Source organism: Anguilla anguilla, chromosome 3, assembly GCF_013347855.1.
Source record: "Anguilla anguilla isolate fAngAng1 chromosome 3, fAngAng1.pri, whole genome shotgun sequence".
In the NCBI taxonomy this organism is placed as follows: domain Eukaryota; kingdom Metazoa; phylum Chordata; class Actinopteri; order Anguilliformes; family Anguillidae; genus Anguilla; species Anguilla anguilla.
The window spans coordinates 70151746-70164962 of NC_049203.1; the positions used below are offsets into that span (position 1 = coordinate 70151746).

The 13217-nt window shown below is 47.3% G+C and overlaps 1 protein-coding gene across 3 annotated transcripts; it reads right to left on the reverse strand.

Annotated features, from left to right (window-relative positions):
• Positions 1–826: 826 nt before the first annotated feature.
• gpa33a (glycoprotein A33 (transmembrane), paralog a) lies at positions 827–12569 on the reverse strand. Of its 3 annotated transcripts, none has more exons than XM_035411713.1 (7): positions 12542–12569; positions 9927–10093; positions 9183–9402; positions 6119–6283; positions 5457–5573; positions 4245–4374; positions 827–3844 (listed from the first exon to the last, which is right to left on the reverse strand). In XM_035411713.1, exons 1-7 carry the CDS (start codon positions 12552–12554, stop codon positions 3379–3381), a joined length of 1278 nt encoding a protein of 425 aa, XP_035267604.1. In that variant the 5' UTR covers positions 12555–12569; the 3' UTR covers positions 827–3378. The 3 variants fall into 3 exon arrangements, with proteins under 3 accessions (XP_035267604.1, XP_035267605.1, XP_035267603.1); XM_035411714.1 differs by lacking the exon at positions 12542–12569 and adding an exon at positions 12045–12276; XM_035411712.1 differs by lacking the exon at positions 12542–12569 and adding an exon at positions 11898–12037.
• Positions 12570–13217: the final 648 nt, after the last annotated feature.

Here is a 13217-nt window from a genome sequence, read left to right on the forward strand (position 1 = left end):
AGGTTGTGGTATTCTTGTCGTAATGTGTCGCCCTCTAGTGCCAGAGTCAAGAACGCCATCTCAGTACAGATGGGTAAGCCTCCGGAGGACTCTCCGGCATTGTGGAGCTGAACGAGGCATGGGGAAAGACTGGCTTTGCAGAGATCAGAGAGGAGGGCGAGTGTTTGAATTCTATAGCCCACTCAGAAAGCAAACGGCTTGGTTTTCGTTCTCATATTTCAGTGTCGGTATTTGACACCGTAATGACGCCTTACGGCAAGCGCAAAACCGCGAAGCAAACCGGTCTGCCCAGTCTCGACTCGCCCGAGGCACAGGTGGAAAGCCGCGACACTGGGCTCATAAACAGAATTTTCTTTATAATGTGATTCATAATCAGGTCTAAACAAGCACTGGTTTCTTAAACAGAATTTTCATTATAATGTGCTTCTCAGAATGTAATCAGGTTTAAGCAAACACTGTCTAAAGTATTTTGCACCCTCAAAAAGGAAATCTGTTATGACTGAGGAAAATAATTGATATAAAATGAAATGTATACATACAATTTGTTTTAACAATCGAAAACTTGATTAACCAGCCTGTTTTTTTCACCATATACAACGCGCACAAAACGGATAATGCTGGTTTACATGATGTAAAATATCCGCTCCCGATATCAGTTTAGCACAGTTGGACTGAACCTGGATCCGTTTTCGAGAGGTTGGCTCAGTTTATCGGTTCATAATTGCTGCTTCAAACCTAAAAAGTACAAGAAAGGCTTTACAACGCTTAACAAAGGGCCATGTGGTTTTAAATATGACACACATACATTAATGCATGAGGCACAAGCTTTAAATGACAAATTCAGATTTTTATTTAAGTTCTTTAAAATGATGTGCTTCTTTGAGCATTCCAAAGCACAGAACTCCACTTTTGAGAAAAGAAGCTCCAAAGTTCCAAAAAGAAATACTACCAAAAATATCAGTTGCACATATTAATACTCAAGTGTGCTTTAAAAATTCATTTACATTAAAGAGGTCTTCATAAATGTTTCAATATTCGATTCAATATTCAAACAAAAACAATGTACTTATACAGTAAAAAAAAAAAAAAAAAAAAAAAGTATGTGATTTACTTGATACAGAAATGTAGTTATGCTAAATCTGGCTACAGATTAAATTTTTTCCTCCCAAAGCTATATTCACTGCCGCACCTTAAAAATGGCCCCATACATAACTTCCTAAAACACACCTGTGATGCAAGAATCCTCACAGTACCAACATACAAATTAAAAACATAAAACCCTTTTCAAATACTCAAAATAATTTGGGCTCTCGGTCCCATCTATGCCCATCTATTCACTCACTCGAGTAACACTACAGTTTCCACAGTGCATGCAGGGAACCCAGGTCAGCCAATCAGGACAGCTGATGAATACCCATGTGGGGAAAGTAGTACATTTCAGCGTACCTGCACAGCGCAATTTAATTTGATATAATTCAAGACGTTAAAGTATGGAATAGTATACGTTAGAATACTATTTTGACTCCACATGGGTAATCAGGACAATCCAAATCCACCAATCAGAACAAAATAAAAATACAACTACCCCAGCAATTCAAAACATTATAGAAATGCAAAATAATTCTGTTGGTAAACAGGCACGCACACACACACACACACACACACTCATTACTTCATTTAGGCACCACGCACAGACGATACTGACACTCGGAAAGCCACAGGAATATGAATGATGTAAATGTGTGTGCTCACAGTCGCCCATGCAAACGGTTCATATGTCCAGCTCTGAAAAGCCGCCATTTGTATTTCTAGGTATAATGCACCATGATGCCAGGTTACGGGATTGAGTATTCAGCCATGAGGGGTGGGGTGCAATCAAAACATTTCTGGCCAGACTGTAAAAGTTAAGCTTTCTTTTGGCTGTAGCTTGAATTAAACTGCGTATGCAAGGCGCCTAATTTACCAGAGCAGGTCAGCTAATCTTCCACACGTTTCATCATAAGCACAGGTAAAGGTAAAGAAGCACAGGTCGAGGTAAAGAAACGATTGCACACCATTACATGCCTGTCAACCACAGACATACTGGCTCTCTGCATCAGGAATTACACAAATGTGTACAAATATGTTTGGTTAATTTATTAAATTCATTAAAAATGTATCAATATGTAAAACAACAAATATTTACATTGCAATTTAAAACAGGATTCATGCACCAACAGAAAACCCACAATGAAACAACCTGCAACCAAAGAAGGGTCACAGGAGATAAAAGGATTGTGCAGCAGATTAAATAATTCAGTTAGTTTTCCCTGATTATTGATTCCCAAACAGGTCTCACCAACACGCAGACCGTTTCCTGTTGCCGTTATAGAACAAGCTGACACTAATGCCATCGCACAGACCAGCACAGAGCGGCTGGTGGCTCCAGAATGGACAGTGCATTAGACACACAGTCACAAAACAAAAACAAAAAAAAAGCACAACAAAATAGGCCCTGACAGCACAGGAACGTCGGCGTTCTGTCGCCCCCTGTCTGTGGGAGGTAGCCACAGCTTAGCGTAGAGGTAGTTTTCCTGTTGGGAGGATGTTGCCACTACGTCGCCTACTGCGGTATCGGATGTGTCGAAATCATCAAGCGAAACGTTCCGTGAGAACAAAGACATATTGCGAAAAAAAAGGTTTTGATTTCAAGAGTTAGCCTTAAGACGTCTGAGTTTGGAACAGAAAGGAAAAAGATTGCAATTTTATTCTATGCCTGTGCAAACCTCTGTCGTTTGATACAGTGGACTCAAATCTGATTGAGTAGCAGTGGTCAGCATCATTCGCAGCAGGTGACCTAATGCCACGCTACGCCACGACTACCTCCCACCGACAGGGGGCGACAGAGCGACCCCATGTGGCTTTCCCTCAGTGTGCTGCCAGGGAAACGAGCCGAAAGCAGATTTACACAGCTGGGCTGAGCCTGATATAGACAGTGCTGTGTAATTCCACACACCACACCCTTGCCTGGTCTGGGGTGTATCTACCAAATTGCCCCCGTCCCAGGGGAGGGTGGGGGCGGGGGGGGTGGCTGTCCATTTGGTGTCTTTGGGGTTAGCATTTGCCTTCGGACCTTTTCATTTCATTAACCTGATCATCACAGTGGTCATCGTATGTGTCATCATCGGTCTAATTCACCTGTCGTCCTCATATGTCTAGTGGCAGTCATCATCATAATCTAGGCGGTCACTGGATTTCTTGGCAATAGTCAAAGTAACAAGGGGCCCTCAATTAGTCACAGCAGTCATCCTTGGGGTCATGGTACAATTATCATAATCATTCTTACAAGTCATACGTCATGTGACATCTGACGGTATTTATCCGAGCTGAAAGCATCCATCAATCATCCCTGCGGTCGCTCTCTCTATCGCGAGGGTCGGGCTCTCTATCCCGACGGTCAGGCTCTCTATCGCGACGGTCGGCATATCTATCGCGACGGTCATCGTAGTCATCCCTGCGGTCATCGTATCTCTCCCGACGGTCGGGATCTCTATCCCGACGATCGGGATCTCTATCACGACGGTCGTATCTGTCGCGACGGTCATCGTAGTCATCCCTGCGGTCATCGCGTCTATCGCGACGGTCGTCGTCCCGTGGGTCGTATTTCTCGCGACGGTCGTCGTAGTCGTTGCGCCGGTCGTAGCTCCTCTCGCTGCGCACCTCGGACCGATCGTCAGGCACGATTCCCCCGCGGGGAGAACGGTCACCGCCCATCGAATCACCGGGACTTTTCGGTCTGTCGTCCTGGTTACCGCCCTCACTTTTCAGCAGCTCGCCTTCATGGTACGCCGCCTCCTCCGCAGTCCTGGGCCAAGAACAGGGGGAATAAACAACAAAATCTAAATGGCAAAACTCAAACTCCACCCCCTCCCCCTCCAAGATGAGGGGGGATATGCAGGTTTAGGAGCAGGGTGGTGTGCAGGGATCTGTGCCAGGGGGCTAGGGCAGCGGTCCCCAAACCCACTCCCGGGGGACCCCTGTGTGTGCTGGTTTCTGTGACAACCACAACTGCAATCCCAGAACTCTTAATCTCTAAACATGAAACACACCCAACTAAAATAAATTACAGGCTGGCAATGGAAAGCAGCATACGCAGGGGTGCCCCGACACAGGGGTGGGGGGCCACTGGACTGGGGTGCGTGTGGGGGGGTGCATGTGAGGGCTGTGTGAGGGCTATTTGCAGGCGTCTGTGCTGGGCGGCGTACCCCATGGGATACTCCTTGTCCTCGTTTTTTTTCTTCCTGCAGCAGCAGCAGTAGACGATGATGGCGAGCAGTAGCAGAGCAGCCACACAGCCGCCAATGATCCCCGCCGTGGAGCCGATGTTCATGGAGGCTGCGGACCCAAAGAAGAGTTCACTTCTAACCAGCAACCCAGGACCCAAGACACTGCCACTGAGCAAGAGTCCTACAGAGGGACTGTGGCCCTACAGTACAGATAATGGCCCCTTCCACAGTTTGACTGTGGCCCCCGCGGCGTGACTGTGGCCCCAGGGTGTGACTGTGGCCCCCGCGGCGTGACTGTGGCCCCCGCGGCGTGACTGTGGCCCCTGCGGGGTGACTGTGGCCCTGCGGTGTGACTGTGGCCCCCGCGGCGTGACTGTGGCCCCCGCGGCGTGACTGTGGCCCCCGCGGCGTGACTGTGGCCCCCGCGGCGTGACTGTGGCCCCCGCGGCGTGACTGTGGCCCCCGCGGCGTGACTGTGGCCCCCGCGGCGTGACTGTGGCCCCCGCGGCGTGACTGTGGCCCCCGCGGCGTGACTGTGGCCCCAGGGTGTGACTGTGGCCCCCGCGGTGTGACTGTGGCCCCCGCGGCGTGACTGTGGCCCCCGCGGCGTGACTGTGGCCCCCGCGGCGTGACTGTGGCCCCCGCGGCGTGACTGTGGCCCCCGCGGCGTGACTGTGGCCCCCGCGGCGTGACTGTGGCCCCTGCGGCGTGACTGTGGCCCCTGCGGTGTGACTGTGGCCCCTGCGGTGTGACTGTGGCCCCCGCGGCGTGACTGTGGCCCCCGCGGCGTGACTGTGGCCCCCGCGGCGTGACTGTGGCCCCCGCGGCGTGACTGTGGCCCTGCGGCGTGACTGTGGCCCCTGCGGCGTGACTGTGGCCCCTGCGGCGTGACTGTGGCCCCTGCGGTGTGACTGTGGCCCCAGGGTGTGACTGTGGCCCCAGGGTGTGACTGTGGCCCCAGGGTGTGACTGTGACCCCTGCGGTGTGACTGTGGCCCCCGCGGCGTGACTGTGGCCCATGCTGTGTGACTGTGGCCCATGCAGTGTGACTGTGGCCCCAGGGTGTGACTGTGGCCCTGCGGCGTGACTGTGGCCCCTGCGGCGTGACTGTGGCCCTGCGGCGTGACTGTGGCCCCTGCGGCGTGACTGTGGCCCCCGGGTAACAGAAAGGCCAAGCGGACGGAGCACTCACGAGGCAGGACAGAGAGAGTCATGTTGCAGCTTGCCGATCGGATCTTGTTAGCCGAGGTGCAGACGTAAAATCCAGACGTCTCCATGGACACGTTGAAGAGGGACAAAAGGCCTTTTGCTGCAAAGTGAAATGTATGGAACAGGAGGTCAGAAAGGAGGCTTCTCAGAGGCCTGTTCATCTCGTAATGTTTGCGGTTAAGAGCTAGATCCTACTCAGCTTTATTCCCCTAATCAGTCTTTCCCCATTTAAATTTCCAATGATATTTATTGAACCTTATTGATGACATAAAAATGTAATCTATGGATTGTGCAAAATTATACAAAGCTTACATTTTATTTATTTATTTTTTAAACAACAGTTCCCACAAATCCATCAATCATTCACATGGAGTTATAAATCTAACACATGACATTGACAGAGCTACAGACACAGCTGTACAGACATACAGAGAGACGGTGATGTACTAACACATACAGACAGTTACAGACAGGGACATACAGACAGGGATGTACAGACAGTTACAGACGGTGATGTCCTGACACACATACAGACAGTGTTGTACACATGGGGACGTACAGACAGTTACAGATGGGGACGTACAGACAGTTACAGACAGGGAGGTACAGACGGGGACATACAGACAGTTACAGACGGGGACATACCCTCAGTAGCTTTGGGGGGGAAGGGCGCAGGCTGGTTCTGTACGCTGAATCTCTTCCAGGTGTAGGTGGGGACGGGGGACCCCTCCTTAGACATGCAGGACAGGGTGATGTCCTGGCCATATTCGGTTTTCCCTTCCACCTTACAGATGGGCTTGGAGGGAGCCACTGCCCGGGGGAGACACACAGATCACCACAACGTTACCTTCCACCGTACAGATGGGCCACTGCCCGAAGGAAACACACAGATCACCGCAACGTTACCCCAACGCTCGACTGGAGGAACACCCCTCACCCCCGTTACTTTACTCCAGCTCTTCGGATGTTTAGGCCACAACGGTTCAACTTCATTCCAAGAAATGCAATTGCATGCAAAATGTGAAACTAAACTAGAAGCTAGAAAACCTAGAAAACAGGAAGTGATGTACTATCAGTTAACACGAACAGCTGCGTCTGGTTAAACTTCAGCACACCTGCAATCAGAAGCAGACGTACAGCTCTAAGCCCTCTTTAAATGCATTTCAGGCCTCTTACAGTCATTACATAATACAACGGTACATTTTTACCTTAATTATCTATATAGGTGCCAAATTAAAGGTTTGGGTGTAATAGTTGGTCCAATTTGGCCCAATGTGTCAATTTTGACATAGAAACTGTCTCCTGAGGCCAAGAGGATGCTGGGATACATCGCCAGCAAAGCAAAAAGTTTGGAGTATAAATTAAAGGTCGTATTAATGTTGTACAATGGCTCTGTCGGACCACATTTGGAGTATCGTGTCCCATTCTGGCAACACTGCATTTTGAGTCAACTGGAGATGTGCCATTGCCGTTTCACCAGAAGGGAAGGATCGGGTTGAGGCTCTACATATTTTCAGCACATCCACTCCATTCTGAGTGCTTTCAGCAAACAATGGGCCAAGGTAGAAATCAAGAAGGATTGTTATTTATCCTTTACACAGGTGATCTTGCCTGGAATGTAGAGGAATGTACCCTTAGGACAGGGATCTCAAATCCTGGAGAGCCACTGTGTCTGCAGGTTTAAGACGTGCTTCTGCTCTTAAGTGCTAAATTGGCTAAGGAGTGCGCACGCCTTGTTCCCATGGTCTAAACTGGCTACTGATTTAAAGGACAAAAACACAAAAATGGCACATGAACCAGCAGAGCGTGTGGTCCACCAGGACTTGAGTTTCAGAGCCGTGCCTTTGAGTGCTGAAGACCAGGCATGTCACACAGCTGGACACCAGAGATTGAGAACCCCAGTCCTAGAGGGCTGTGTACCACTTCTGGTGTTTGCTCTGTCCATGAACCCAAATGAGATAACTACCTGTTCCCCCCGCAATTAACTTATAGTTTAGACCACAGCAAAGCAAAGCCCGTAATACACGAACACAAGCACATTCTTCAGCTGTCATTAATGCGCTTGCAGGCGGCTGCAATATCGGATCAGATTTCGGACTCATTAAATATTTATGAGCAAAAGCTGGCATGAAATCCAAAAACGGACCAGCCCTTGGGGAAGGGGGTTTACCCATCGGGGAGCTCTGTCCCAGAATGCAAGTAATGAGTCTGGAAGTTGCATCTCTGTGTCGACTCTACAGACAGATGACTGTCACACTTTGCTTATGAGAATTCCTCTGGGCATTTTTTACTTGCTCATTTGCATAAATGGAAATTAAGTGATGGGTGTTCCCCCCCCCAAAAAGGTGTTCCAACTCACCCTCAAACAGGGCGTGTATGAAAAGGCAAAGGTTTTGAGGTAGAATAATCTTCTAGAATCTGACATCAACAGCACTAACCACACTACTGCAAACAGGAATAATAATTCCCAGAATTCCAAGAAATATTCCCCCAAGTTTCCACAAGACATTACACCCAGAGGCCTCTGTTGTATGCCACTCCAAAGCAGCCTGATCATTTCCCGCCTCACAGTTCTGGAAGTGTGCTTCCAGCACTCCTCATGGGGGTGTTCCTTAATATCATTTCCTGAAAGATCAACAGGAAATTCGCAAAACAAAAAATTGTCATACGTCTGCAATTCGGCAAATTCCCGTTGAGGAAGGCAACGACTGGCAAAATGTCCCATTTAAATTTAAATGCAACAGTTCAACTGAAATAGAATGTTGAACAGCTTGTGTATTAATATTCATAGGCATGTAACATACATTTTCCCTGAACAGGTAATAGGAAAATGATCCTATAATAAGTCCTCAGCCCTGGCTCCAGTGTCTTCCTTTTTAAAAGAGGTATTGACCGTTGTTTGTATCTAGGGGCGTGGTTTTCATGAAGCCATGATTGGCATTCGACTGCGTTCAGCAGGAATACGCGCCAGGGGAATACGGGGCTTTTATTCTTCATGGCATACACAGCTACCTCTAACACAGAGGGGCTTAAGAGGGTATATAATCCCACTAGACATGGAAAACACCAAACTAAGAAAATTTAACAACCAAAAAAAATTCTGGAATTGAAATCGTGGTTGGAATGAGAACAAGCACACGCAGGGGTACTCCAGGACCAAGGTTGGGACCCCGGCCTTAGCACAGGGGTGTCCAATACTATCCGAAAAGGGCCGGTGTGAGTGCAGGTTTTTGTTTTAGCCCAGCACTAAGACACCCAATTCTACTTGTCAACATCTTGATTGAACACCATGGTTACTTATTTCACTGAATCAGGGGATACAGTGCTGTGCTAAAACAAAGTCCTGCACCCACCCCAGCCCTTCTGGAGGCTCCTGTCTCAGCTTCAGTTCAAATCAGTGACCATTGAAATCACACCTCTGGATAAAAATAACAACTGCCCCTTTGAAGACCAGAGAACTTCAATCCCATGGTGCACTCCTCTGTTATTGTACAAAATTACAATAATGGAGCAGTGCGTTTTTGAAACAGGAACCAAATGAGAGGTATTCATGCTGGACCACTCTCCACATTCTAATTCATGTTCCCTTTTAAGCGTGTGTGGCAGCACATGGTGGACAGAGAGACTCAGGGCTTGGACGAGAAGAACGGGACGCTAAAAAAGAGAGTGACGGAGATCGTGCGCATTGTAAGACGTCAGGCCATCTTACCGAGCACCACGAGCTGGGTGGTGGCAGCCAGGACCCCGGTGTCGTCCCCTGGGATTTTCACATCGCACTCGAACACCTTGTTCTCCAGCATGGTCACGCCTGTGATCACCAGTTCCGAGGTTTTGGAGACGAGGTTCGTCCTCATGGAGATCCTGTTCTCAAATTCAGGCGTGATGTCCACCGTCTCTTCAGGCAAGCTGAAATACGTCGCAACGGGGGACTAAAGGGGAGAAAATTAAACAGGTGCACTAAGAACTACAGTACCCACAATCCCCTTCTCTTTGCTTAAATATCACTCAGCATTGCTCTTGCAATAGCATACTCTCCTCCAGTTCACTGTAATTGAAAACTGGGGAATTCAATGAGGGGGAAAACAATAGCCTGAGACTTACTGATGCACGTGAGCTTTAGTCAACTAGAACTTTATTTGTCCCCAGTGGGGCAATTGGTTTACACCCGTGTGCAGAATGGTTTGGCATTGGTTATAATGTGCAGTGCGAGTAGACATTTATACATTTAAACCATTTAACAGCCTTTCAACCCAGCGTGGACCGTCGTAGGTTTATGTTAGACCTGACAAAGATCCACATCGGATCAAAACAGCAGTTGAACAACCCTCCAAGACACCCCAATAGTACAGTAATGGCACAGTTATGGTGCAGTTATAGTTTCATTTGATTCCAAAGTCAACCGCCTGGATGGAACACTGATGCAAGGAGGAAGGGGAAAAAAAAAGCGACTTACGGTCTTCTCCCCAACTGTCTCAGGGAGGATGGACCAGGACACCATGACGAAGGGGTTCTGGTCTTTAGCTGGTTTGAAATTGCACACGAGTGTGACATTGTCGCCCCTAGCAACCTCATACAGGGGCTTTGGAGTGGTCACTTGTAGTCCTGCAGCGGCTGACACAACTACATCAATGGGAAACACAGACAGACAAGCAGTCAGTCAGTCAGACAGACAGACAGACAGACAGACGAACACGCCAATTAAACAAATGACCATGAAGTCAATTTACTGCAAACGACCCAAAGATTGTAAACCTCAGTTCTGACATCTAGGACACCCCTGTCAATCAGCGCACCTCCGCTGTGTGCCAGATGTGTAGCAGGTGCGGCTAGGTTAGTCCGCTAGCGTAGCACAGTGAGGTGCAGTAAAACGTAGGCCTCGTGGCAGTTTACCGTGACAACACTGGCACGGCAACCCTCAGGTTTACAATAACGATGTCGCCCTTAGCTTAGATTATTTTATCTATCGATTATTTAAACTTAGATTTCGCCTTTGGCTGACTGGTAACCTGGCTGTTCGTCGTGTGGAGAGAGAGGCCCGTGTTAGAATCTCCCCTCGGCAAATCTGTAACTCTGCATAACACGTTGCGCATTTCTGTTAAAACATACGGCTTTCTGCAGTGACTGAGAGACTCAAACGGGCCGCATGCACGTGTGCAGCCCATGGCCTGCGTCTGTCCCCGTAGAGCACTGAGACACCCCTGGTTCTGCCGAGCCACAGGCATTTCTATTTTCTTGTTCCATAAAAGCACCCAACGACATAATTGGTTTAATTTATATAAATAGACATCCACCGGGGGTACTAGTATTTCACCATTCACATCGAATGTTCACGTTAAATTCCATGGTAAACCATGTCTTCATATGTGAACATCATGGTAATCGGCCATAAATATCTGTGTAGCGCCGCGTTAGCTACTCTCTCAGAAGAAAGGGTTCGAAAAGGTTTCGCCGTGTCTCAACAGAGGGACCCCATCTAGTTAAAGAGTTCTTTGTCGGGCAAAATGGTTCAATCTGGAAGCTGTCACATTGTTCGCACCTACCATAGAGTGTTTCCTAAAGTACTAGAAAGGGTTTTCTTATGGACATAAGACAAATAACCCTTTTTTAGACCGAACTTCATTGCATTAGCCGTAGAATATGCTGTAATCCACAGTGGCTAATGAAGTTAAGAACATGTGCTTCTACAAAGTACTCAGTAGTAAACGCACTACAGAGAAGGATAACGGACACACCCTGTCATTAATGGTATTACAGCTGTTGGTACGAACAAACAATACATGAGGCAACGCTTAATATAACCAAACAGCGTTACGAAGCCATGACCCACGACTATAATCATCGAGCAGTTATCGGAGCAGACCACGCTATTTCAGGCATAGAGAGACAATGCAGATTATTTTGGTAGGCTTACTGGAACCTAAATCCATAAACTGCAATTACCTCTCAAAAGTTGGCTACGACACCTCGAATATCTACAATGATCATTCCTGTATATCAACAACAATGCGCAGATGTTTGAGGTTGCTACGGATGTGGATTTTTTTTACAATATGGATTATATCGATTAGATTAGTATACATAAGAACGCCTATAATTGTTTAAATAACACAAAGGGCATAACTTCTCATCTGAAGAACCTTATCAGGGGCTATCACATATAAGAGATTCTGAACCGAAAGAGCGCAGAACATTGATTCAGAGTTCATTCTTACATCCATGCTTGATTCTAAAAAATAATTTTTTACAAGGGGTTTGAAAAGCCTATAAGCCCAGAACATAGCCTACTCGGAAACCGTCTAAATAAATAAGCCTGTACAAACGACGACCTTAGAACTGGGTGTGGTTCCTGTAAGCTATATGGAAAACATCCATTTCTGTCAAGACAAAATAAATAAAAAAAGAAAAATTTAATTAAAAGACTTACGTGCCAATATGAGACAGCCACCAAACATCCCCCTTTTTATGTTTTCTTTGAGTAGTGTGAATTATAAACAGTATCAGGTGTTTAAGCACCTTAGTTACTACTGCGCCCAACCGAAACTTCTCACTTGAAGACCAAACCGGTTTGTACCTGAGAGGAAGACAAGTATGATTGGCCAACCAGATTATACGACTTCCGCGCCCTGCTCGTCAAGTCCACACCTGCCCTTCCGTGTTTGTTTGTTCGTTTCAGGGTTCCTGTGGGTGCTTTTCCATCTTCCCGCCTGGCTTGCATACCTCGACTTGATTGTGCATTCGGCTTTTCCACGGTCTTTTTCGGGCCAATGGGGTGCGAAGAGCGTGGCCGCATTCCCAAGCCCGTCTGTGGCACCAATGACTTGCCATTGACGCGTATTGGATCTGATACCACCTCTGAATTCAGAAGAGCGAGTGCCGTTGAAGCGCTTTCCATTTACGCATTCTGCACCGGGCCAAAACAGTGTGCGTTTAATGGTTGACAGTTTCACAAAATGCGAATACATTTCCAAATGTATACCTTTGAGTTAAAAATTGGGCATTTTTTTAATTTAAAAACGTGCCTTTAGGTTATTGCAAAACGTGAATTAACGCCATCAGAAAACACGTCACCTCTTTGGGCCATTGCTCACGAGTTCCTTTACCACTGGAGAGCCAGGAGCACGGTCAAAGTCCCTCTGCCGGTCCTGCCACGCGCATGTGCATCACAGCTGATAAGAAACAGTATATGGGTGATTATATCGACTAGGGCTCATCGCCCAATCACAAACTATTTTTGTTAAAATTTTAAGCAAAAGTGTTACTGCTGCTATACTGAAGTGCATGTGCGCATAGGAAAAACGTGAAAATAAGGAAGCCAAAACAGCGTAGCCTACTAAGGAAGCCAAAACAGCGTAGCCTACTCACGACAATTATGGCATTGCAGCAGACATTTGATGCTTAGTGGGCAAAGTGTCCCTCTATCTGGGGCAAGACACCTCCTGAGGGAAATTCTATTGATTCACCTCAGTTTTCGATCAGTCAAAAAACGTGTTACCTCTTTCCATGTAATTGTTTGCAATATAGCAAAAAAGCGTGTGAATATTATAATTTTATTTTCCATGTATATTTATTTCTGACATTATTTGGCTAGAGAGGGTAAATAATCCCTGTAAACACAGGAAGCACCTAATTATGAAAGATTCTGGGGTTGCGATCATGGTGACAATGAAAACCATCATCTACAGGAGGGGACCCTGGACCCAACTTGAAAACCACCGTTCTACACCAAGCCTTAATTTGAGTCCCA